Raw genomic sequence first — 27,530 nt, forward strand, 5'->3', positions numbered from 1 at the left:
ACCGATACTTATTTCCTCGTAAACTGACTTGATTTATATGGATATGTATATGTATTCAAAATCGCCAGAAGTGATTTTTTTCTAGCGATGAGAATTATCGCTAGTAGTGGCTAGTGATAATAACCTATAGTTTCGAGCTTGTATCGATAATTATCGATGGTTTGGTAGCTAGAATCAGATGTTCAAAAACAATAAAACGTTGCTTCCGATGCTGACAAAAACACTTTCGCGTCCCTTTGTCAGTTTTTATTCGCTCACATCGTTTAATAGTTTGCACTTGCGCGAAACTTCGTCTAGATTTGAATCACCCCGAATGAGTAAAAGTAAGCAAAAATAATTTTCTCTTAATTTTCCAACAGTTTTAAAGTTGATTTCTCGTGATTGCGAACGCTGACAAGGTCAATTTATTTTAAGGTTCTGGCGGTGGTGGTTGCATGCGAGGGAAATATTGATAACTATCGGTAAAGCTGAAGGCTTAACGATTCTATCGATAGTTGACTTCTATCGATAATATCGTAAAAATATAAATCTATTTCTGCCATCGCTGGTCACAATAGTGACACCCAGGCTTAGGAAAAAGACTGAAGAGCGACACTATACTGACGACTTTTTTTTTCACTCTAACAGCTTTAAAGCTATTCATAATAGCTCACATACAGCTACAGCTTACACAAGGCAACGAAACACACGACAGCTCATTCTTGCGCATGTATTTTGTTCGTTCGGACATGACAGTCTTTATTGCTCACATGATGTCCAGTTTGCTTGGCTTGCGCTGTTGACAGCCTGCTGATCGGCTGCGGCTGTCATCGACTCGCACTTTTACGTTTCTCCTTTTTCATAGGCCGGTGGCATATTGAATACAAAGCAAACCGTTTTATACGTGTTTCCATTACATAGTGCTACAAAAATTGATTTTTTTTTGTGTATTTTTATGCAAAACTGAATTTCCCCGAGTTTGAACATATTTCAACTTAAGGGGCAACAATGGCGCCATTTTGAGTTTTTGAGAAACCGGTAATTTTTGTGGTTTTTTCGACGCCATTTTGTTTTGAGGCCAAATATCAAAATTCTAAGAGTTTGTCCACATATTAGCATCTTTTTACCCATCTTTTGAGAAAAAAAAAACAGATCTTAAATCGGACAAAAACTGAACTCAAAACGGTGATTCTACGAAACCGGGTTTGGCATAGTTTTAGTATATTTTTCACAGAGCAAAATAATATCGATTATTTTTGAGCATTAATGGTAATTCGCTAATATCTTAAAGTGGTAGTCAAATTATATCTTATTTTGAGTAAAAAAGTCTAATATGTCTCGTCCTCAAGCAGAAAGGAGTAGAATGGTTTTGCTTCTCGCTCGCTTTGCGATGCTACTTAATACCAGTTGAAACTGTTTAGGTGTAGTAGTTTGGAGCTACCAAATACATTGGAGAAACGCTAGAGCATTAATTGCGTTATGCCCAACACGCAATCATTGTACTGGTTCCGAATTACATCAACAATTGCGCTAAAAACGCACAATTTTGTACTGGTTTCGCACCATCCAACTTTTGCGTGAACCAGCGACACCTATGTCGGCGGTGGGATTCGAACCCAGGCGTCGAGCGTGGTTGGCGGAGACGTTACCAACCACGCTAGGCCCCCGCTACTTTCATTCTTTCATTGGCCTTACTGTCGTAAATCATAATCACCTGACATCCCGCTCGGATTCGTGCCGAAGGACGTCGAAGATTATAGGCTGTCATTTGCGACAGCTTGAATGAACCAACAGACATAAGGAGATGAAAAATAACAGCCCTTTAATTTGGCATTGCATGTGTGTGCTGTCGAATGCACGAGGAGCATGGAGAGCCGTGCAATGCAACGACAGCCGAATTAGTCGAAAACTTGCTGTCATGGATATGCAGTCTTTTTCAAAAGCTTGCTCCCACCAGCCCAAGCGGATCGAAAAGTGTCGCTATAATTGAAAGTAATTGCCGTCTTGATAGTGTTGTTACATCGCTTAATGGTGGAATGTTGAACCCAAAGCCGAAGACATCCTCCCCTTGCTGCCATATCAACCCTAGAGTCTTTAGGATTGGATCTGGATCCAATGTAACTTCTAGCGAATCTTCCTATGTCACCGGCAATCCGCAATGACCATAAATTAAAATAAATATGGGTGTCACTGACCCATGGTGATCTCCAATCACCAATGTCGCCTGCTGCACTTCGACTTGCCGCAACTCTGCTTGATGCTGCTCGATCCAGTTTCCAGTAGATCATTCCCTTGCAACAGTGATCGGATTGATAACGAAGACTAAATTTCTGCATGCTAGCTTTTATACGTTACTACTGAGATTTATTCTACCGATTGTTGCGCAGCGAGCAATACAACAACAACAAATCGGTTAGTAAGTCAAACCGTTTTTATACTTTAGTGCCGATTGTGCTGGGCAAGAAAGGTAATAACTGGTTGTTTAGATTAATTTAGACTGATATTTAGATTCTCTTGAAATTTGGCTTTGTGTTCAGCTTCAGCTCTTGCGCTGCTCCAGGAATCGCATTGTGGTACTTAACAAAATCAAATGGTGATCTATACATACTTTGGACAACAGCATAATAGAGAAATTTTCTTTTTTTTTCTTTTCTTGATAGAAATAGAGCAAGTTTGCTGACAAATAATTTAATAAGATTCGACTACTACCGATTTAAAACAACTTCTAGGACCGACAAAAAGTAGGTAATAAATTTGCACTGAACTGAACCACTAAACGGAATCCTATTATATTCCCCAAATTGTGACAGGTACAAAACTAAAGTAGTGAAAAAATAAGTTAGAATGCGACGAAATTGAGCAAAAATTGAGTATCATTTTTGACACGTTTGGCTAATTTTTCTTACACAGTAATCAAACTTGTTGACTGATAAAAAATAGTGATAAACATGCCACTTCTCAATAGCGGTATTGCTAAATATAAAAGTGCGGGATACAGCAGACACCCGGGCGTATCTCACAAAAGATCAACGATTCTGGTCGCAGTGAGGAAGTCCATACAGGAAAAAAGCGTCTTGATAGCCCAAGAAAAAGTCAAATAACAACTCGTGTTAGCAGCCATGAGGTGCAGAATGTCAGATCAAAGCATTCGCAATGATGCTGCTTCGGAGTTTTTAAACAAACCGTATTTTTCAAGACGAATACATTTTCAGTCACAAACTTCATGAAAGGCCTTGCGAGATAACTTGGGAAAAAACCCCAAGAAGAGTTGTAAATGCACAAAATCTTAGACCTCCCTAAATATTGCTGACTTCCTCCAGCTACCATTTTTTCTTGCAGAAAAATATTTTTGTACTTTATAAAATGCAGAATACTTGATGCGATTTTATTTTTTATCAGTTAATTTATTTTTCATGTGTCACATCAACTTTCCAGTTTTAATGAGCACAATGTACAGCTTATATGACAACGGTTATTTTCCGCTAAAGAAAAATCACATACTTTTTAACTTTGGAAAATGGTAATGGAATTTGGCAAATCCAAATTGATAACAACGCTCACAATGATTTAATTCATCTCCAAATGAAGCGTAATCGTCGATTCACTAATCAAAGAAAGGCAAACAGCAAATTGACACCGCTATGAACAAACAATCAAGAAATATTAAATATATTTCCAGCAAATTATTGCTTGGATTTTCGGCTCATCAGTCTTTAAGCTGAACTAAACGAAGTACTGCCTCTTTTCCTTCAACGTTTCGACAATATATTTTGTCTTTATCATTGATAAAGACAAAATATATTGTCGAAACGTTGAAGGAAAAGAGGCAGTACTTCGTTTAGTTCAGCTTAAAGACTGATGAGCCGAAAATCCAAGCAATAATAGATACACGTCACAGTCGATAGCATTCACATTATTTTCAGCAAATTTAAGTACATGTATTGTATCTGATAAGCATAGTCTAATTAGTTAAATATATACCTAACACTTTCTTTTGTTCCTTCGTTCTTGTTAGGTCAAATAAACATTATACCAAGCGTTCCGATTCCTCTTTTCGAAACGCCTCCTCAGGCTAGAGCTCAGGCTGGAGCAAGCATTTCATCCACATCTCAACTTCGACGGTCGTCGCAGCACGGGGATCGGATTTGAGGTGGTCGGTCAGTCAGTAGTGGACCGAAGCAGTGGTCCTGCACGGTTAGCTTCAATCGATAAAGTTTTCTTCTAACCTCAGCTGTCAAGTGCTTTTTTGAAGCGCATGACATGCTGTCCCCCACTTTGATGATCAAGATATTGGCTCTGCAGATGTATTTTTAGAGCATGCCACTCCCGGTCGCCTTAGCAGCAGGCAGTCTCGCAAGCGGAGCTCGATTTGGCTTACCTGTTAATAGAGAGGAAAAGAAAAAAATGCTTTAGTGTGTACGGGTTCGTCTTAGTGTTCACCTGAAACTGACAAGTTGTCATACTATTATATGAGATTTTCAGTAAATGCGTATAAATCACACCTTAATAAATAAATATTTTTCTATCACCCAAGCGTCCGAAATAGCAGTTTTCTCACTAAAACCAACACATTTCAGATATAACGTACCGTATAAATCGAAATATTTTATTACTAATATGTCAAACATAAAATAACCCATCACTCTACGTCTCCGCACCGTGATTCATTGAAGTAAGGTTGAGGCCCCTGTTTTTACTACCAATTTGATTGCACGTTACATTAGGTCGCAGAGAACGAAAATAGACACCACTCGCAAGCACCTTTTTTCACTTCGTCCGGACCATTCGTTTGGCACCAGCCAGCAGTCGCTCCGCTTCGTCCCATGCCACGGACTATTATATCAGTCATCATCACTTCCATCATCACTCGGGGAACGGCATCTGTCATCGGGAAAACCGGAACTACTCAGAAGAATGGCACTGCTGCTGGGTAAACAAAGGAAGCCCGAAGTGGGGCGGTGGGTATAGTCGGAGAAAGATTGTGTTTCTTGGATTGTTTGTTTCCTTTCGCATCATTAAATGTCTTATGATTTGTTTAATCTTCAAATATTTAATGATGTTTAGCATTTGATTTTTGTAAAAACTAGTTAATGTTATTTGCATACAGTAACTTTGTGGTTTTACGAAAAAAACAGTTGTTTTTACCTAAAATTTGGTAGGTACTAATTTTTTTCTAAATTGCTGTATCCAACGAAAATAAAGTGAAACATCTAAATTGTCGTACCGAAACATCAACAAAATTAAAGCCATATTGCTGCAACTTCTTCAAAACAATTCACATTTATTTACATCATCCAACGTACGACGAAAACTGCAGCACCCCGAACACAACTTCGATCTGTCCTGTTGGAGCTGAAGAAAGCTCAATCCATCCCATCCAATCCGAGTTAACGCAAGACTTTGCTTTTTTTCGTTTATTCATCCGTCCATCCACACATCCATCCATCCATCGTGCATCATATCGAACGTCAGCTTGTTGGAGTGAGCGAAGGAGCTAAATTTATATAAGAAGATTTCCAACCGATGGCAGTCCGAAGATCATCAGCTGAAGAGTGGGTTGGTTGGCGGTCGGTGGGCACATGTTAGCTTGTGGGGATGAAATTGAATGAATGGCATGATATTTTTCTTTCTCATATCCCAGAGACAGTAGTTGATGCCTGTGACCTACCAACGGGCGCTCACACGTCCTTGCGTCTTGTGCTGCGTCTTGTCCTTGCTGAGAAAAGGAGGACGCAGAGGAAAAAAAAATGCAGAAATTTCAAGCCAGAAAGATGTTGTGTGTTTGCACACGGCAAAGATCCTGCACAGCCCTTCCTGTCCGTGGGAGCGAGGCCATGTCAGCAGGCACTCAACGGCACCAGTGGGTGGCTGATCCGGCCAAGGCCGAGTAGATGAATGCCACCGTAATTTTTCATCAAATTCTCCGGACGTGTATAACTCTTTTGAGAGCTGGCCCAACAACATTATCTGCTCTGCGGACTTGATTTGCCGATAAAGCGTGGAGAGCTCCCAGCGAGAAGCGAAAAATAACTCGAGACAATTTAATTGAATAGAATAGATTGCGTTTTTTTCTCTCTTTTTTCCTATCTCGGTACTTTGAGGTTGTTTTTCGTCAAATGTCCGAAACAACTCGAGCTAATCCATTAGAGGATGCTATCCGTCTGCACTCCAGCCGACTCTGGAAGGAATTATACGGTTTATTTTCCTTCTCTCCTGCTTCGGACATCTTCATCTGGGATTGTCCGATTGCATATTTGTTCCGTCGTGACGTGTTTCTGCCGCTTCCGCTTCGGTCCTCCCGAGTAAATCCAACTCAATCTTGGCAGCGCGAAAGGCGAGCGCACCGCACCGGGAGATGAAGTGAAGAAAAGAAAATGCATCACATGTCGCCATGAATTCTCGAACGGACGTCTGAAGCTGATTGACCAAATCAAACATATTGATCCATTTCCTCCCGGTCGCGCCACCCGGAGTCCATCCCGCTGCTGCCCTGGATTGGGACTTTGTTGAACTGGGAATGTGTGCGCCTTCGGATGTGGGGCAATTTTGCTTCCACATTGCCCCAGGCGAGACAAAACGGAATTGCTAGGGACTCTTTATATCTTGGTTCGCTTCCACCGTTGCAGTGTACCGTCTTCAGTGTACTGAGCATATATATACTGTATGTTAGAGTTGCATTGTGTGCATCGGGGGTGTGTTCAAAATTCGATCCAATTTCTATATAAATGAAGCCACTATACAAAGTTCAGTAAAACGTAAAAGATTTTCTAAGCATGAAATATTCCCACTGAAATGTGTAGTATTTTAATTGCGCTACATAAATTGTATCACCTTGAATAACAAGAATAGCACCAATAATATCCAAACAAATGTCGTAACCAATTCGCCACTGTTTCCGAAACAATAGTTAATTTCTTCTAGACAAGGGCATGGTATCAAAGTTTATCACTTTATACGTATTCAGACATTGTTTTCGAAGTTTATCAAGAATACAAAATCGCCTGACGCAACCTCAGATTTAAAACTTGGAACTGAACAGGGGTTTCTGTCCAGAGAAGAAAAAAGTTAAAAAGATGCATTCCACATAAAAAAAGTTATTTTAAAAAAATTTTCCGAAACTTTATCGCATTTAAAACAAAATGTAGTTAAAATTCTTATCAATAGTTAAAATTTTCCCTATGTAAGAGCTCTAGCTTTATTATGTGAAATAAGTGAACTGTTATTTTCAATGAAGAGCTTGGTCTTCGTGACGATGTTATTTGATAAGAATCGTTACAACTGTCTTGCGATTCAGGTTCTTTACTATCAGCATTCTTTAACTGTGTCATTCTCTAAAATCATTCACATCATTTATCGATCCAAAATACTCTTGTCGTATATTCATCAATTATCAATTTTCTTTTTTTTATTATTATTTTTGTTACTATTTCTTCAATTAAATACATCCAACTGAAGTCTTAATTCTTAAATATTTATCAGGGTGGCAAGGGAATTTTGTTCAGACGAAGGGCTCTAAAGAATAACAAAAAAAGTCCCAAAAAAATCAGCTCAATCGGACTTCGGGAACACGTGCCTCAAAATGGTCAAAGTTTCACTTTTTTGACGGATGAAAAAAGTACGGATGAAATGATATCAATTTCATTTGCTGGCAAATTTTTTAAACCATTCCCGGCGATTGGTGTCATATAACTTATCCTGTCATTTAAACTTTGATGTAAGTTTAATAAATATGCTTGGAAATTTGCACGAGCTTGTAATTTATTTTTTGAAAGAAGTAAAAACTGATTGAAATCGCCCTTTAAGGACTAGAATTTTTAGAGATGAGGGAATTTTGTTAATTAGGAAAGTTTTAGTATCATGTACATGTACCAGGTGGTAAAACTTTAGTAATATCATTAATGTTCAAAGAAAAAAGCAGTGCTCAAAGAATACTGCCCTGAGGAACACCAGAATTTTTGCTAGAACATGTGGATTTCGACGTTCTAAACTTGACAGCGATCTGTCGGTTGCGTAGATAAGTACTGAGCCATTGTACCAATCCAGTTGAAGTTCCGTGTCTGTCTCATTTCTACATATAAATATTCATGCACTACCCTCCATTAGTTTGGAACCGCTCCATGGAGTGTTGTAACACCCAGCTTGAATGTTTCAGAACCCCAAAAAGCTTAGTATCACCTAAAATAAGCTGATCTATGTTGCTCTATCGAGTGATTCCGGCTACCTAGAGAGTTGCTGTTTTCTGTAATGTTCTTCAGAAGGTCAATAGCTTTTATTTGGTACATGTTTTATTTCGAAATTCAACCGCATCGCGGCACTAGTGTGTTTGTAGTTTTGGGTATTTTAAACCTACTTTAACTCGTGAATCCGACCATTTATAAATTTGCCATCTGCAGCAAAGTTTTTAAGGAGGTTAATGTGTTTTTTAAGCATATAGTTTTGAATATTTTAAACATAATTGATATCGAAAATCCAACAAGTTAAAAAAGTACATTTCAGTAAAGTCGCTCAGGAGGATAAAGACTTCTGGTTGTGATAAAGTATGATTTATCATTAAACCGCTACGTGGCGCTAGTGTGCATGTAGTTTTGAGTAATTTCAACTATTCACTTAGAAAGCTGTGGTTCTCAAGAAACTTGTTTAGAATATTAAGGGTTTATGAATTATTTCGATTGGGAACAAGACACCCACGAAACGTTAGTGTGCGTTTCATTTTGAGTGTTATGAACCAAAAAAATCTCGAGAATCCAAATACCTTGAAAGTTTCAGTATTCAGCAACTCAGCGATTTAAATTTCTCAGAAATAATTATGCAATGTAAATTATTTCATCAACCATTTTAATTTGAATGATTGATTGACCTGTGGCGCTAATCAACGACCGCAACTTTCTAGGACATGAGAATTGCGGGATAAGTTAAGGTCGAAATACTAAAAATTACAGGCACACTAACCTTCTGAAAAAGTTAGCTTGCGACCTCAACTACAGACAAACGATTAAGTAATCCGTGTTAACTTTCAAACAGTAATACATAATGAACCACTTATACACTAGCGCCGCATGGTGACCATATTGCTACAGTAATTCTTGCAGGCGTACGAGGCTGGTGTCGGCTTGAAACAACTTCTGGAACAACTTTGCTGATAACGGAATCTTACTAGAATAGAGGAATCGTGAGATAAGTTGATCTCAAAATACCAAGAATTGCGTTCACACTAGCGTCACATAACACTGGAAGCTTGTACTAAACTATTCACCATCCGGAAGCGCTTGACCTTTCGAAAAACAAAAGTCGTGAGTCTCATGAAACTAACCCGGCTTTGTATGAAATAAAATTATTTCACTTTTTAGGTAAATTTTACAACAAGCAAGAGGAGCACCAATGGGAAATCCCCTTTACCCTTCTTATGTGAGCTATTCATGGTAAACACAGAAAACAAATTAGAAACCAATAACCTTTTACCAATCCGGTGGTGGAGATAATGTGGATGATATTTTTTGTATTTTGAGAGAGACAGAAATTGAAACGATTTTCACATCCATTAAAAATATTCACAGAGATGTAAAATTAACTATTAAAAAGAAACAAAACAATAGTCTTCCCTTTCTAGACGTTGTTGTTGTTAGAAAGTCTAAGGACTAAGAAATTGAGATTTTTAGGAAGCCCACGAACACAAAACGGGTAATACTCACCACTTCTAGTCATTCCTCCTAGCATAAAATGGCATCCTTGGATTTGGCAAGAATATCGTCTAAACTAGTAGAAATACCCAACTCAAAACAATATTGGGCTCCACTAAGGACTCAATTGATGGAATAAAGAAAGCAGGGGTTTATAAAATTGCTTGTTGCCACTGCAACAAAGATTATATTGGGCAAACCAAAAGAAACCTGGGAATCCGTTTTAAAGAGCCCCGTTAATAATTTATGGAAATTGGACGTATCTGAAAGTTTAGAAATCTACAAACAACATCCATCCACACTGCTCAATAAAGACGTAGGTAATCATTTTTCATGGCTTTTCAAAATTCTACCCAAAAACCCTAGATCCAGTACAGGACAAAAACAACCACAACATATGACTACCTAACTTCAATTTAGGAATTTTCCGCCTACCTACTTCTACCTACACGCATATAAAAAGAGGGTTACTCAGTTATGCTCTTCAACAGTCCACATAAGCACTGATGATGGTTGTATGAAGCAACCGAAATACGTATCTGCGGACGGTATTCGATTAAAGGGTATTCGATTTTTTGTAGTAGAATTTAATGGAAACATAACCTATACTCAATATTCTTTCGAAGGAGTTTGCTGAAAGCTGACCTAGCAAAGATCATGGGAAACAAAATATATTTGCCTATTCTGGGTGATGCTAAACTTTTTTGGGGCGCTGAAATATTCAGTGAAGCGACTCCAAACTTATGGCGGGTAGTGAATCTACGTTTAAGTGTATATATTTAGTATGCTTTTTACTTTATTAAGTCCACAATCTCTTGTTTCTAGTCAGTATTCTTGTTTCTAGTCAGTATTCCACATTTTCCACTGTTTTACTTATATTACTCGCATTTTCTATCATATAACATCGCAATTTTGAATTTACTTTAATTTTGATGTTAGTCCCCTCCAAGGATGGTCAAAATCGTATCAGAGAATAATCACGATAAAATCCTATTGAATTCTGATCACGCATAATACGCGATTTTATGTATCGTCTCTCGAGAAGAGAACTTGTGTAACAAATAAACTGCCGAAAGAAAACTCTGTGAACTTCATAGCCTGTTAACTGTATGCGAGTTTATCGTCGCTTGTTCATACGCTTTCTCGATTCTCTCAGCGGTTTCAAACGGTAATTCATTTCGTCTCCCGTTCCGATCGAGCCGTGGAATGAAAATCTTTGGTTCCAATCATTTTGTGAGTGAGAGTGTCTCGATAATCGTAAAATTGTATCGCAAACCAAAAACTCAGAGAGGGAAAAAATTGCAACCTGTAGAACAACTGAAAGGCAGTAAAAAACAGGGATATCAGACTTACAGATTTGTCTGTGAAATGCAGATTTTCAGAATCCGTGACGGATTTTGTTTTTTCAATTTGCAAACATTCACTGTTATTTTTGCTTAACTTGCAAACTTTTTTATGAATCTATCTACATTTACGCGATTTTTCCCAAAATGTGTGCAGATTGTTGCTTGTTTAAACAAAATTTTTCGACATCGACCAACATACATCAGTGAACAAACCTTTGATGGATATAAAACCGACGAACAAAGGTACATTGAGTTGACAATGTCAATAGCAGGAAACATTTTGTTAAACGATGAAAAATCTATTTTACTGTCAACACTTGCGACTCAGAAATAATGGGGGATAATTGTTCAAGCGATCGCAATCTTTTCTCTCTTCCGATAATTATTGTCTCGCAATTGTTCTCTTTTGTTTTGACACTTCGATTCCATCAGCGTTTTGTAGAGCTGTTGGAAATTCAATCTCTGAGAGAGAATAAATTATCTCAGCGAATCTCCGAATTGGTTATCGTACGATAATTGTTACAATCGACTGAAAGACGAAGTTGACTCACACGCTAAAAAGATCGAATGTTTATCGCCGATCACCATCATTAGTCCCCTTCTACCAATATTATTTTAGTATTTTCCTTTTCTTTTCATTTATTATCATTTACGAATTTTTTGCTTTGCAACCTTAACTTATTAGGCTTGATTTTCAGTCAACTATGTAATAGTTATAAGCTGGCAATGCGAAACGAGAGCCTTCTATATAAAAAGAAAAAGGAAATAAGAGGGAAAACAGAACACCGTGCCCCTGAGCGTTTGCTTAGGTATAAAAAAGTTCACGATGTTGAATCCACTTAATCAAGTGGGTTATGTAGAATAAATAAATACGGCTTAACGGCGGATTTGTGCGTAAGGTTTCGGCATGGTCGCGTCTTCGATCTGGGTGGATTTTGCTTGAATACGGCTTTCCAGGACGAATGTAGCGAATTCGAGACTTGATACTCATGGTGGACATTTGGACAAGTAAACGCGTCCACTTATTTTGTAAAAAGTAATTCACATCGGAGTAGATTTCGGTTGGAACTCGCTAATTACCACGGATGTGCGCGGTCAGGCTCCAAGTAGGGCTCTATTGGCAAGAGACGTTGTCACCCAGAGAGTTGGAGGGTCGCGGCCGATATATGAGGCTTCAATCTTTTGATTTTTCTTGCTTTTGAACAGTGGTTTCATATGTTATGTCCCAATTATGATTATTTCGGCATTTTGTCAACAAAACCTAAAACTATATTCTGATCAATATATTTATACCTGCAGTATATGCACTATTTAAATTATTCTGCCATTTTTCAATTTAGTAGGTAACACCTGCACCGAAAATGAAAAGAGAGTCGGCGTGAAATTTCGTGACCCCGTGTCTGTATAAAAATGAGGAAATAGAACGGTAGTGCATAATGCTTCGGTGCAAAGGCGTTTTCGGCCCGGGAAAGTTCTGCTGATATGAATATCTTCGGAATGTAGTGACTTCGCGAGGTATACCCAGATATTTATTCTGTGGCCGTTTAGCCGAAATTTTGTTCGGTTGATAATTTCGTGGTTAGAAAAACGTTATGTGTATTCCCCAAAGAACCGCATCGGTAGAAATGCGTTTGCTTCTTTGAAGGTACTAAGGAGTAATACCTGGATGCTTTTTCGTGCGCGACGTATGCAAATGACCGCAATACTTGGCAAGAAAGATGCTCTTCGCTTGTTCGTTCTCGTAATAAGCCAGCTTCACGCGCTATATTATCTGATTTCGCCAACCACCATGGTGAACACAAACCTTTCCACCGCAATTACAGAAATGCAGAGATAGTCTTAGTCTGATCGTTATGCCGAAGATCGTCCTCGCTGATTGTATAATTGCGCGTATACTTGTCAAACGCGCGCCTGCTGAAACATATTTTTCGAGGATACTCGGGAATAGTAATAAACAAATATTTAACCATCTGGATGCTTCGGGTGGTGAATTGCATTCGCGCGCGTCGCTCGTGTAGACCCACAGGGTCTGACAAGTAAAATACTCACCGTTCGTCTTCGGAATGAGTTAAGTCCGCGCGCAACGCTGTCCGATTCAGTCACTTACCACGGTGACATAACCCTCCCTTTGCGTCGCAGTCGTAGAGATGCAGAGTAAAACTCGGTCTCCGACAACAACCACTGCTACATCTTTAACTCTCCATCTTCCTTCAGCATCCTTCCATACCCTAACGATGCGATCGTAAGAACGTGGCCGGCGCCGTTATCGATCCATACAGAACGGTATCTACTGTATTGTTGGACACTGAAGATGACAAACTAATCTCAAGTAGCCATACACGTGGTTCCTTGAGCAACTTCACTAGCTGTTCATCAGCTACAAAAATGTTTGTCTAACTACGCACAAGTAAATTTTCTGAAAAATGTTTTGCTTAATATTTAATAATTCTTTTAGCGGTTTACTACGGTGGAAAATAAGATTAGTTTGTAAAAATCTTATTTATTGGAGTGGAATAATCCCTATTACTTTTGATACTTCTAAATAAATAACCTTGTAAGGAAAACGATTGCGAATAAGCTTAGGTTTTGTTTGTTGTCAGTATGTTATTATTTTTGTTTTTAATTGACCTTTGGAAGTGTTTTAATAAAAATGTCAAATAGAAGGAAAGAACTGGCATTTGTAAACAAACTGGAACAAGGTTCTATATACGGATGAAACTAAAATAAAGCTCTTATGATCTTATGAAAGAGATGGTGTGGAGAAAACCAGGATCAGAGCTTCAGGTTTAGCGTTTGATTCTCACAGTAAATATTCAAGACGGCAACTTTCAACTTTCCAAAGCTAGGTAAAATTGAAGAAAATATTCAAATGTTTCGAATATTGGTATTTCCAGAACCAGGATCACATCTAGCAACTGAAATCGGAGGTAGCGACTTTCTTTTCTTGAAAGGCTGTTAAAAATATAAAGAAAAACTTCAAATTTTAGTGACGGGATGAAGCGTAAGCGGGATGAAACATAAAATCAAAATTTGTGGTAATTTTGAACCTAGGAGATCTAAAATCACTTATATGTCAGTATTACTCAAGGCATGGCGACCTATAGGGCGAAAGTTGATGTCTAACCCATAAGGTGCAATGCAGACAAATTTTACACACCAGTTGTACCGAATACTTATTTGAGAAAAGGTTTCGATTTAATATAAAAAACATTCCTCGGTATTCTTGGAATATTCAAAGTGGGTTATGTTGTTATCTTCAAGGAAATTTTGGCAAATTTTTTGAATGATTTTTTTACAGTTTGGTCCAAAATTGTTGATTCGTTAATGAAATACGGACTCAATTTTGTTGTTAAAACAACCTTACTGCTACAATGTTTCAGCTGCCACCAAGTGACCAAAAATTCAATTGCCCGCAAATTTGGCCAGAAAAACTAAAGAAATGTATGACTCACTTAAAGAAACATCACTTCAAATATGAGCAAATATGAGTTTTAATAACTTGATTGTAAAAATACTAAAAATAATACTCAGAAATCCAAGCAACCAAAAACCCCGGTCAGTAACAAACGAATACCTGCAGCAGTTGACGTTTCATTGATGCCCAAAACATGTCATACACCACCCAGAGGGACTTCTTCAATGTGACGTTTCGCAATGAAGAACCCAAACCGCCGGAACGCAAGCGTAGCGATGGAGCACTGATGACCTACGAGTTCTGTACCGATGGTAGAGCGTGGGCATTGGATAAGAAGAAACGGTCCAATTATATTCTGGACGTAGTTCACAAGGCTCGGTTTAAAAAAGCTATGCTTCACGTAGATTATTTCTCTGCCTTTTCAACTGAAACAGAATAATTTACTTCAAATTATATTTACAGCCCGAAGGTCAGTTCGAATTAACCAGAGACTATCTGGTCAACATGGAAGTACACGATCTGGCGGATTACATCCTTAGTTTACAGGCAGAGGTCAGGCGAAAAAATGAAACCGTCCAGCAGCTGGACGGTCGACTACAAGCCGTACAACAAAACTCACAGGATTTTGATGTGATCCAGCGACAGTCAGCCATTTTGGAACAGGAGCGTAGCGAATTCGAACAGCAAATTAGCGATCTGGAGGAAGTGATCGTAAGTTTAAAGGATCGAGCCGATCGATACGATCTGCTAGCGAAAGAAAACAACCTTCTGCGGTGTCAGCTGCAGAAACAACAACTGGAAGTTACCGACAAAGTGCGACTTGCTAATGCCGAGGCGGAAGCTAGTTTCAACCGTATGCGAGCCAAAGACTGTGAACGACTAGAGGCTGAATTGGTGATCTTTAAAGCGCAATACGAGGACTTGCGCAAACAGAAGCGTGAGTTAAAGGAACAGCTGGAAGCTGCTTTCATCAATCATGATCGAGTTGCGGACTTGAAACGTCAACTTGCTAACGAACAAGCACAGCGGGAACAGGCTGAGGAAGCTATGGAACATTTGTTGGTAAGTTAGGTTGAACTCACTTCCAGAAGCAGTCTGTTATTATTTATTTAATTCTAGAATCTCTACGATAAGCAATATCAAGAAATGCAACATAGAAGTGAATTTACGTCAGCTGCTAGGCAGCGCTCGGAAAGTATAAGAAGAGATGAACGGATTAACGAGGAGCACTTGACCGAAAGAATTACTTATCAAGCTGATTCACAACCTTTAAGGTCCATTGAGGAAGACAGTTGCGCAAACTGTAAACGATTGGAAAGAGAGATTGCTGATCTGAACCAGAGTCATCAGAAGAGAGAGAAACGAAATGAAGAAGAACGTCAATCTTTGGTTAATGAACTACAATCATTGCGACAGCAAATGCAGTCATCCTCTGGGTTGGACGAATCTGTCGAACAGGCCCGACAGCTCGCTGAGCAACTTCGCAAGTGTCAAGCTGAACTTGAAGCTGAATTAGCGAACAAGAAAACTCTTCAAAATGAATTTGAAGTGCTTGAAAACGAGTTATCAGACGTTCGTGCGAAACTCCAAGAGGAAGGCAAGAAGGCGGAACAGTTGACAGCAGACCTGACAGCAGCTCAAAATATAATTCAGGAACTTGAACAGCTGAACAAAACCGAATCTGCTGTACTTTCAGCCGATCGTGGCTCTGCAAACTCGCAAATAGAAGAATTGCAACAACAACTCAAACAAGTAAAAAAAGAATTATCTCAAAAGGCCGAGCTGTTGGAAAAGATGTCCGTACAGAACACTCAACTGCAAGCAGCGGCTTCTGACCAGCAAACCAAGATCAACAACCTGGAACAAGCACAGCAGCAAAAGTTGGCCGAGCTGGAAGCTTCCGAATCTGAACTTCAGAAAGCTAGACAAGAGTTTATTCGGCAGGCTAGCGACTCAGGTGATAGTTCCGCACTAAAAGCGCTCGAAAATTTCAACAGTGAACTGCAGCAACAAGTTAACCGTTTGAAGCAGGAACTGGACGCCGCTTATGCTAGTAACAAGCAGCTGATAGAGAATGCAGGTGAACAAGGAAAACTGATGGAAACTGTGGCTGCGCTACAAGCGGAACTTCAGGCAGCTAACAATACGCTGGAGGCGAAGGAAGCCGAAATCAGCCGCTTGGCAGAGGAAGTTGCAACAGTCGAATCTGTGCAGTTAAAAACCGATGCTCCTACACTTGATGCTCATTTGTTATCAACTGAACCAGCAGATGAGTCACTTAGAGTTGAAGCAGCTTTACTAACTACAGTATCAGACGACGTAGCTAAAGTGGATGTACCTCTAGTGGATTCGAGCTTACCGTCAGTGAGAGCAGATAATCTTCTACCTTCAATTGATACTAGTTTGAAATCAGCAGAAGCAATCGACTCTGCTTCTGCCGGAAAAACTGAGCTAGATGATACGCTACAAAAAAATCAAACAGAAATTGAAGATCTTCAAGCTAAACTATCCGCAGACCAACAAAGAATATTTGATTTTGAACAAAAAGATGCAGGTCCTGAGAAAGACATGACAGAAAACGAGGATGAAATAATCGATCAAATTAACCAAATTATTACCAGCGAAAAAGATTCCCCCATAGCTGATGCTACGTTAGAAGATGTTGATGAAAAATCGGTACATTCCAGTGGGGACGAAGGGGATGAAGAATCGGAATCCACATCAGAAGTGGAAAAAGAAACGGAAGATGCTGCAGAAGCAAGAAAACTATCCATTACAGCCGATGAAGTAATAAACCGTTTGAACGAAAGCTTTGCCGGGATTGGTGATACTGTTTCCCTTGAGTATGCCGATCCTTGCAGGACTAAAGTTATTGCGATGAAGATTGTCAAGCATGGTATCAATGTAAGTATTAAAATTACTATAGGATGAAACAGTCCTTCCAAAAATGTGTTCAACTCAGATCCTAGTCCTTCCGGAGTTGGACCACCTTCACCGGGAGATTTACCGAGCCACGCTGGAACGCTACCTTATGTTGGGAAAAACTGTCCAAGTGTTGGACGATGCCTTCTGCGACAACTGCAACATACTGCATACGATGCAATCGATGGGAAACAACGAGCTGATGGCTATGATAGCACCCTCTGCTCAGGTTCCGGCTTCTAATCCACTGCTGCTGGATGACGAAATCCCCACCAGATTACCTCCAGAACCAGCATGGAAGCGTAAGCTTCCTATACCCGAGCTTAACTCAACACCCGCACCAGAAAAACAACCAGAACAGAAATCGAGAGCCAAAACGGCTGATGACGCTGAAACACGAGTGTTTTCTTTGTTTACAAAGGGCTCAGCAGTACCAGCTGGGCAACATTCGGTTAGGGCGAAAAAACCTGACGAACGTTTGCTGATTGACCGATGTCGAACGCTTCCATGGAGAGCCCCAAGAACTCCAACGGAAGTTGTGATTAGTAGCAACCTTGCCGATGGCTCGCAGTTGGTTGCTAGACAGAAGCGGCACATGTAGAGAGACAATTCCAATTTCTATGGTCAGAATTCGAGTTGTTTTTTTAGTTAGCAGAGAAGGGAAATTTTTAGAAACATTTTGAAATAGTAGTGAACTGAATAGATTCTAGTCAGTTTTTCACCGGTTGTATTTGCTAGAAGAGTTTACAAAATATTTAGCGTTATATTTATAAATTAAATAAATCTTTTTATTTTGAGATTCTTTTGATATGATGCAAATAGGTTTTTTGGTTGTTTTCTAGATACGACGCTAATCCAACAATGCATTACCGTATAAACTATTCTTCAGAATCGCGAAAAAATCGTTAAAACAACAGAAGAATTTAATTAGGAGTTCGTAATACATTGTCACTGCTTTCGGTATTCTAAAGTAGTCAGTGATTTGTAATATTTAAATTATGATGTGAGAAAGATTGCGAATGATTTACGTTCGAAAAGGGGATTTTAATCCGTTAAAATTTGCAGAGCCTATAAATAAATTCAAATCATAATAATTATTCACTTTCGGAAGCCTGCTGGATCACTATTTAATAAAACTGGGTATAAAATCATTCTCCTATTGGCAGCTCGAGTGTAAAATTCTCAATGATGCTGTTTTGGAGTCTAAATTAAAACAAATAAACAACAAAAATGCGTCATCCTTAGACCGCGTATGGTATTCGAACTGAAGCTAAGTGGTCCGGACGATCAGAGTGGAGCGCTTTCAAGTACAGTTCAAGAGGTTCGCAAATAAACAGTTTTTCTTAGGGCCATCGAACTGTTTGGATGAAGTTTTCAGATCTGGAAACCTACAGGCTCTATCATCCAGTTAAAGCTTAGGGTGTTAGAAACAATCTTTAATATAGTGGCAACTTAAGGAAAAACTGTTCAGAGGGTGCAAAAGTTTTTTTCAACTATGCGTTTTCTAAAATGCGAAAAATTGTGGTTTTGTGAACTATTATACAATTGAAAAATTTTTGCCTTGTTGAACGCATGTTTCGACCTAAACAAATCTTTCCCATCACAGCCTAAGCTAAAGAATACAATCAATTTGACTTTATAGGTTGTTGTTGTTGTTGTTATTTTATTCGCTCTTATTTACAAAGGCATGCCTACCGGAAGTTTAACTTTCAGTAGCCACATATAAAAATAAGCATGCAGAAATTTAGTCTTATCTCTCCACATTGTTCGAAAAGACAATTCAGAGTTTGCTCTCATTCACCGATGAAAATGGCGTCCTCCTTGAGGAATAGTTTGGGTTCCGCAAAGGTAGGTCCCCCATCCATCCAAACATCAGTGGAATAAGTCGATGTCCAAGATAACAGCAATAGCGCTCTTGGACATTGAAAAGGCTTTCGAAGCACGATGGCTGCCAAGTGACACAATTTTACGATACATTTAATAAAAATCATCAGGAAATATCTCTCAAACAGAAATATTCGGGTTCACTTGCCTGTCTTTCTAAAAAAAAAAAATCGATGTTGAAAAAGTCAGGGTGCTCAACCCTAAATTGAAAGATAATGTTATTTATAGCATTTTTGTAGAACATTCCGACTTTAAAAAATTGTTTTCAGGTTGCCCAAACGTAATTTATGAAAAAATGACTTTTTCAAGCTACAAAACCATTCTTCTGCACTTTTTTTCAAAGCTGTTCGATTCCTAAACTTTTCCATATATTTTTTTTATTTTTGTGTGGTTGTTTTTGAATACTTTGCATGGTTTGGTTCAGCATCACATTCAATTATTTGACTCATAAAGCCCATTGAACATGACAAAAAAAAATTATTTTTCTCATAATTTTTAGATATAACCCTTCAAAACATATATAAAAAAAATTTGATCAAGAATTGAAATTTTTACTGCAAAGCGGGATTTGAGACGAAAGATCCTTGATATTTTATCGGGGGGCTGAGATATTGGCGTTTTTGCATGTGATGTAAAACTATGCATTTTAACAAATATGTTAAATAACTGTTTTATTTTGGAAGATAAAAAATAACAATGCTCAAAAAACACATGCGTTTATGAATGGCTGATAACTTAGTAGAAGGTTTAAAAATTTGGAAAAATCTGCGAAAAAAGTTAGAACGGAAATTGTGATTTCTAGTGCCTTCTAATAGAAAACTTAATGTTACATATTACGAGTAAGAGATAAAAAAACGTGATGTCTCCGGTAAATTATCTTGTTTTAAGGTAACCTAAAATTTTGTCGAAGACACCTTGCACAGACTGAGGTTCCAGCGCGTGCAAAATTCAAGATCATTTTGCACGCGCTGGAACCTCAGCCTGTGCGAACCAACCTCTCTAGACTAGAACAAGCAAACTTGAAAAACCCGAAAAGATGAATTCTACCACTTCTCCTTTAAATATGGTGCGAGGCACTCCACTCCACTGCCGTTACTGTATGATCATTATGTCTTGTTTGCATGCTTGCATGTCATAGGTAGATGGCAATCTAAAATTACCGCTTCTGATCAATTAATAAAAACAGATAGTTGAGAGAGAATTATCACTGAAATAAAACGCTCCAAACCAAATAATTGATTAAACCAAATCGAGCGTATTCCCAAGCGCATTGACAAAAAATACCCTGACATAAGACATGCTGTGTAATTCGACGTTGAACACGCAGTCGCGTCTTATAAACAACCGCTTCGTGTGATTTTGAAAAAAAATCTTGCGCATCAGATTTGATTCATTAACTTTTAGATGAAAAGATAATGTAATATTATTTAACGGTGATAAAAGATTCAGAGAGACTAGCACTCGGGGCAGCAAAAAATGACAATGGTTTTCGTCCAAAGCCCTATGAAAAACAGGAAAATGAACTAATAATAGTTGAAAAATGTAAGAAAACAATTCTTCGAAAAAGTCAGTTATTGATTACCTCGATTCATGAATACGGTTACAGCAGAAAAAAAAAAACAAATGAATTCTTTTTCATCTCAGAAAACCACGAAGAACATTATTAGGATTAAAATAGTTCTTTTCTGACTTAGGCAAAGTTATTCCTCTTAAAATCATAAAGAAACCGTCGGAACTTTTGAAACTTTACATTTCATTCAAATTAGAAGTGTCAGTATTGTAGCCTAAAAAAATCTTCAAAAGTTTTTCCTTCTTAAAAAAATTTCATTTTCCAATTTTGTTGCCATTTCATTTGAATGGTGAGCCCCCAGGTTTCCAGGCATGGTATAATTTTGGGCCACCCTAGTGATACCTTACCAGTCAACTCCAGGCCGAAGTGTCCCTTGCTGTTCGAAGAAGTCGTCTCCATTCAATTCGGTCCATAACTGCAGCTCGGTCGAGCCACCTTGCTCGCTGCGCGCCCCGTCACCTCGTTCCAGTCGGGTCGTTATCAAGAACCATTTGTTGTTGTCGTCCGACATCCTAATGACATGCCCAGTTAACCGTAGTCTCCCAATTTTCGCCGTTTGGGCGATGAGTGGTTCTCCCAGGAGCTGGTGCAACTCGTGGTTCATCTGCCTTCGCCATGATCCATCGTCCATCTGCCACCACAGATGGTACGCAGCACCTTCCGTTCTAAAACCCCAAAAGCGCGTTGGTCCTTCACGAGCATGGTTCAGGTTTCGTGGCCGTAGAAGACTACCTGTCTGAGCAATGTTTTGTTCAGCTTCTCGTAGAAGCTTCGTGTGTCATTCTAACAGTACACGCAAAAGTTGGATGGTGCGAAACCAGTACAAAATTGTGCGTTTTTAGCGCAATTGTTGATGTAATTCGGAACCAGTACAATGATTGCGTGTTGGGCATAACGCAAATAATGCTCTAGCGTTTCTCCAATGTGTTTGGCATCTCCAAACTACTACACCTAAAAAGTTTCAACTGGTATCAAGCAGCATTGCAAAGCGAGCGAGAAGCAAACCATTCCTTTCTGCTTGGGGACGAGACATATGCTACACTTTTCAAGTCTTTTGCACACATGCTTTCGAGATACGTTTTCTTCTTCATGCATTCCTCTGAATAGCAGCAAACATGCACCGACAGTATGAGTGAGGCTAACAACACTGGTATCAAGTATGTACAGCACGGGTGTCTCGCTCATTTCGTGAAGCAACGAGATATCGCCTTGCGCGTCGCAATCCGACGTTTCTAGTTTTGTCGCACATACATGGAAATTCTACGAGCGAGAGAGAAATTTCTCTCGTCGCTTGAGAAAAAAGCGCGTGCACAGAATGACAAATAATAATTATTCACAATTTACAAGTGTTGCCATAAAAAATCAGCAACGCTTTTGTGGTTTGTGGAATGGAGGGTTTGCTAGTTTTGCAGTGAAGCTAGCGTTGATTACAAAATGTTGTGAACAGAATTTTGTTCCGTTTTTATTGCAAATCATTAAATGGTACTTTTTAATGACCAAATCCATCGAGATAAATCGATCGAGTATTATAGTTATTCAAATCTAGTGAGTTCACAAGTTGTTGTTTGCTGCTTGCACTGCTCCATGAGTAGCAGTCACTAATACACTCGACGTGAGAAATAAACTGTCGGTATATGATACATATTCTGATTTCATTCTATGTCAATGTATTCGCAGTACAACTGTTGGGTTATGCGTTTCACACATTTATTGTGCGATTTCTGTGCAACATTAGTGCGAATCGGGAAGACACAATGATTGTACAAGACTTCAACTTTTGCGTGTACAGTTCATCTTCCTCCTAGCGCTTCTTCTTTCGTAAGACCGAGTTTTGCCTGTTCCGTGCGCGTCGGTAGCGCTCCACGGTTGCCCTCGTCTGGTGTTGCAGCATTCTCGCTCGGGCTGCATTCTTCTTTTCCGCTAACTGTTTGCACTCGTCGTCAAACCAGTCATTTCTCCTGTTTGGAGCCATAATACCAAGCGCCGCTACAGCAGTACTACCTATGGCTGATCGAATGTCTCTCGAGCCATCTTCAAGAGTCGCTGCGCCAAGCTGCTATTCTGTTGGTAACGCTGCTTCCAACTGCTGCGCGTACTCCCGTGAAACTTCATCGTCCCGATGTTTGGTCGCGGTGGACAACTTTGACGCGTGTTTCGCACCGTCGAAAGTTTTGAGCACATGCATACTGCAACAAGGTAATGGTCCGAATCAATATTCGCACTGCGGTGGGTGCGAACGTTGATGACGTCTGAGAATAATTTACCATCGATTAGAAAGTGGTCGATTTGGTTCTCCACTTGTAAGTCAGATGATTTCCAGGTGGCTTTGTGGATGTCTTTGCGGGAAAAGAAGGTACTTCTGACTACCATACCGAGGGAGGCTGCAAAGTTGACCGTTATCATTTAATGCGGTGTGCAGGCTGTTCGGCCCGAACACCGGCCTGTACCTTGCCTTCCGCCCTATCTGAGCGTTCATATCACCGATTCCAAGTAACAAAACTGGTTTTATCAAAGTTTCATTGCGTTGTTTGGGTGGTATTAGGCACTTTAAAACTTTGATAAAACCAATATTGTTACTAGGGATGACGATCTTAACGTCCCGTTGCGGACAGCTATCATACACCTGCTCCAGCTGCGCATAGAACGCTTCTTTCTCGTCGTCGTTTGGATAGTACACGTTGATGATGCTGTAGTTGAAGAACCGGCCCTTAATTCTCAACTTACACATCCTCGCACTGATCGGCTGCCACCCGATCACGCGTTAGTACATCCTACCCAGCACTATTAAGCCAGTCCTAAGCTCGTTGGTGGATTAGTGATTTATGTGTAGCTCTGATAAAAGATAGCCTCTCGATGTCCGCTTTTCCATACCTTCTGTCCCGACCAGCAAAGTTCCTGCAGTTCTCTAAACCGTAGTTGCCTGGATTGAGTTCATCATATATGCTCCTGTCGCAGCCGTGAAAGCCTAACGATCTGCAGTTCCATGTACCGAGTTTCCAATCGTAGTTCTTATTTCGTTGCCTAGGTCTGTGTCGATTGTTCGATATTTGTAACGTTTGGTGTTTTGCGAGGCGGTTTGTTGGACCTACCGCAACCCCCTGTCTCACCTGCCACCGTGTCAGCTCTGTTTGGGGTCCCACGCTGACACCAGGACGTTGATCAGACGCTTCTAACATGAAGATCAGACGCTGTTTTGAGCCGCACCATCTTGGTGAACAGACGCCCAGGTTGGTCCACTACCGCTGAGATATGGTTACCCCGTTAACTATCTCGTCGCACCTTCTCACTTAGCCCAGGCAACGCCAACCAGTTATGTCCATGTTTCAACTGGTAGTCTATTGTATCATATAACTCGTGGAGGCGTGAGATAAGAACTTGTGAGGGCCGGAGCTAAGTTTGACGCTCATTCCAAGCTGTCAACTCACCCTTTGAAGGCCTTGTTGACGGTGGAAGTAATATGTTGCTTGAATGTCCTGGTGGTCCTTGATAGAGTTTGTGCGTCACAGAAGTGTATTTGATAGGTTTTAATCAAAGGTTTCTGGGCTACACTTTCTTGAGATGGTAATTATCTCGCTCGCTTTTGCCATTTTGCGAAAATCGTTAACTGCTCGTGGAGCGCGCATCTGATGGGACCTTTACATTGTAAACAGCGTCAGATCGTCAGCGAATGATAGTTGAGGGCCTAGGAGCCAATGTCGTTAATCAAAAACCATCTTCTTTTTATCCTTCGCAAATCGCTCCAGCGCTAATTCAGTAAATTTTTCACGATTGTTGTTAACCATCTGTCGATGAACACTCAGCAAGCAGAGAGCACTCAACCGCTGTTCAACCATTGTTGACGTCAGCCAGGTTTTCAACCGACGTAATGTGCTGAACGAGTGCAATTTTTTATTGCTTTGGGGCCATCCACATACCACGTGGACAGGTTTTTAACGATTTTACGGCGCTAACGTCAATAGAAAAGTTAGTATACGACCGGTAAAAGGGACACGTGCTGTAGTAATTTCGTATGTCGTTAACCTTTCGTCCAAAAACATGCTAGCGAATTTCCGCGAAAATACTAGTAGGCATATTTGTTCGACACAAGTTTCTGTTGCACTGTCTTAAAAAATCTTCAAGGCGGGGGGGGGGGGGGGTTCTGGGCGCCGTCTTTCCGTTGTTCGTTGACATATTTCCAAAATCATTCGAAGTTACGTTTAAACCTGCAACATTCCGAAAAAAACTTCGAAAGCAAGAGCGACTCAGCTGTTTATAGCGAGTGTGGATCGATATGTCGTAGTTCCGTAGAGCGTTTGGAAACCTTATAAAGGCCGCTTCTCTCTATGATTTAAGACGTCGTAGCGTAGTGTTCAGCCATAATTTGAACAAAGGCTTCAACACATTAGTGATTTATGTGTAGCGCCATTTACTTTTAGCTATGTAAAAGTGTCTCATTTTATACCAAAAAATCGCCGTTTGCAGTAGGTATTACTGTTATTAATTTCAGTCAAAGAAAACGGCGGCTAAGACGTATCGAGAGTTAAAAAATCTTAAGGAAATGCTGTTCTGTTTGTGTCGTGTTTGTTTTTGTTACTTCAAAGACGGTTACTTCGACGACTGTCCGCGTGAAGGAAGAAAGACAACCTTCGAAGACGCTGAATTGGATCGAGTTCATGGTGATTATTTCCCAAAATCAATCCGTTTTGGAGTTATTTTGAATTCAAATTTAGAAATTGAAAACATAAATACAAAATTTGAAATTTGCATAAAAAGCAAAAACGGGTTGAATTTTCTATTAAAAAGTTTTGTTGTTGAAAATTGAAATTATCCCAAAATTTCTGGTAATAAGCTCAAGATGGAGAAACGTTAAACGATTTTTTTTAGTGTTAGGACTCAAAACATTCTTTCCATTTGATATTTCATAACAATCATGTTCCAATAACGTAACTTCCTATAGACATTTCACAACTATGGTTGGACATTTTGCTTTTATTATGAAAAACACCTTTCACTCGAATAAATAGCAATGAAGTTATCGTTATGTTGTTATGTTAACATTTAAGGAAGTTACTTTTCAATTGTAAAAAGATTGGTTGAATAACTTGAAAGACGAAGTGTGAAAGTTAAAATTTTCATGTTTTAGTTAATGTTCATTGTTCACTTTATTATTTATATTGCTGAAAATATTTTTTTTATGGTTTTTTTTTTCAAAGCTTCATCAATTTTCTGCAACTTGCTGCGAGAAAGTTTTCCTTACTACCAAAGGATTTTGAGCTATAATGCTTTCAATGAAGTATGTGCTAAAGTACATATGCCCTATTAGAAGATTACCCTTGCGGTGATTTGAAAAAAAAAACTCCACCAATGTTAAAATACTCAATTGGCTTAGCCAAACACGCATGCAAAATCTCATTCAAATAAGAAATGATGGAATAAAATTTTGCGCATTCCCAGATCATTTGGCATGGATTTCCTCTACAGTAAATCCGTTTCACCCAGATCAATCCATTCCCGCCCGAAGTATAACCCTGGCCACATCGACTGCTGCCAGATTGACGCTGAAGTGTGGCTGTACCGAGCGTCACCCACCGCGCGGTACGTCAGCGGCTTTGCGCCGGGTTAGCCGCATCCGAAACGATCACATCAACCGAGAGGAGCTGGTTGTCGTTTTTTTTTTCTTCTTCCATGGAACGACATGGATTGCATGATGTGCCAAGATGTGCCAATGTATGTATACTTAGGAGCTGGCCAACGCCACGAACGTGCCTTTGGGTGTGTATGTGTATGTGTGGTTATGCACGGTGGATGGACTCACGCTCTCTCGCTAAGTATATTTATATTTGCAGAAAGAGCAGTCATAAATTCTTCCCTGGCACGAAATAAAACATGATTGATTGACTGATTCATGGCTCAATTTTATAATGTGTGTTTTCCTGCACAGGATGACTGGCGTGAGTGGCGGTGCGGTGCGGAAAGTTGTTGCCATCCGATTGCCGGACGATGCGTGAGAGAAATCTTGGGGAGTGAGTTTCACTTGGTGCGTTGGAGTGAAGCTGCCGGATTGATGTGGCTCCCGGCAACCGGTAGGCCCGGGACCGTGAGCGACGAGAATTGATTGATGCGATGATGGATGGATAATCCAAATAAAAATCTATAAATACTGATGGTTCGTGCTCACTGGAGGCTGGTGGACTGGGCGGAACGTGAACGTGAACGTGACAAACGATTGAACAGAGATTTCTCGATCGATAGATTTATTAGCAAAACGAGACTGATTTTCAAATCGTTCCTAAGAAGTCAATTCCAGAACCGTGAAAAACTCGTTCAAGGAGAAACAAATTGCATACCGTAAAACAGAACATGCACATGTGAATGCCATTACCCTTAACCTGCTCTTATTCACTCATTCATACCGCCCATGGCCTGCAACTTTACTCATTCAGATTTATGTCCACACATGGGCAGGTTCGGTGTTAAAGCGGTGCACTTCAACGTATGACTTCACTGCTGGTCGCTGCTCTCGCTGCAACTGCGCTATTGTTGATGGTGAATGGCGTTAACGGAGAAAAAGAAATGCACTTTACCCCTACGATCCCCCACCGGCCTTATCTACGATACAAACAGTCTAAAAAAACTAAGCAAAACTTTACAAAACTGTTCACATTGCACACCATCATCACAGAAACAAACGGCAGCAGCTGTGCCGTGAATAGAAAAGCTTCCAAATGTGGAATAAATCTAGAGTACACAAATAAATT

The 27,530-nt window shown here is 39.7% G+C and overlaps 2 protein-coding genes across 2 annotated transcripts in view; one reads left to right on the forward strand and one right to left on the reverse strand.

Moving 5' to 3' along the window:
• LOC129732216 (protein tiptop) overlaps positions 1-27,530 on the reverse strand; it is a 519,376-nt gene that overhangs the window by 394,147 nt on the left and 97,699 nt on the right. The window lies entirely within an intron of this gene.
• On the forward strand, positions 14,598-18,094 carry LOC129732218 (myosin heavy chain, striated muscle-like). The gene is made up of 4 exons (XM_055692867.1): positions 14,598-14,817; positions 14,880-15,479; positions 15,537-17,321; positions 17,380-18,094. Exons 1-4 carry the CDS (start codon positions 14,611-14,613, stop codon positions 17,938-17,940), a joined length of 3,153 nt encoding a protein of 1,050 aa, XP_055548842.1. The 5' UTR covers positions 14,598-14,610; the 3' UTR covers positions 17,941-18,094.

This window comes from Wyeomyia smithii, chromosome 3, assembly GCF_029784165.1.
Source record: "Wyeomyia smithii strain HCP4-BCI-WySm-NY-G18 chromosome 3, ASM2978416v1, whole genome shotgun sequence".
Taxonomy (NCBI): domain Eukaryota; kingdom Metazoa; phylum Arthropoda; class Insecta; order Diptera; family Culicidae; genus Wyeomyia; species Wyeomyia smithii.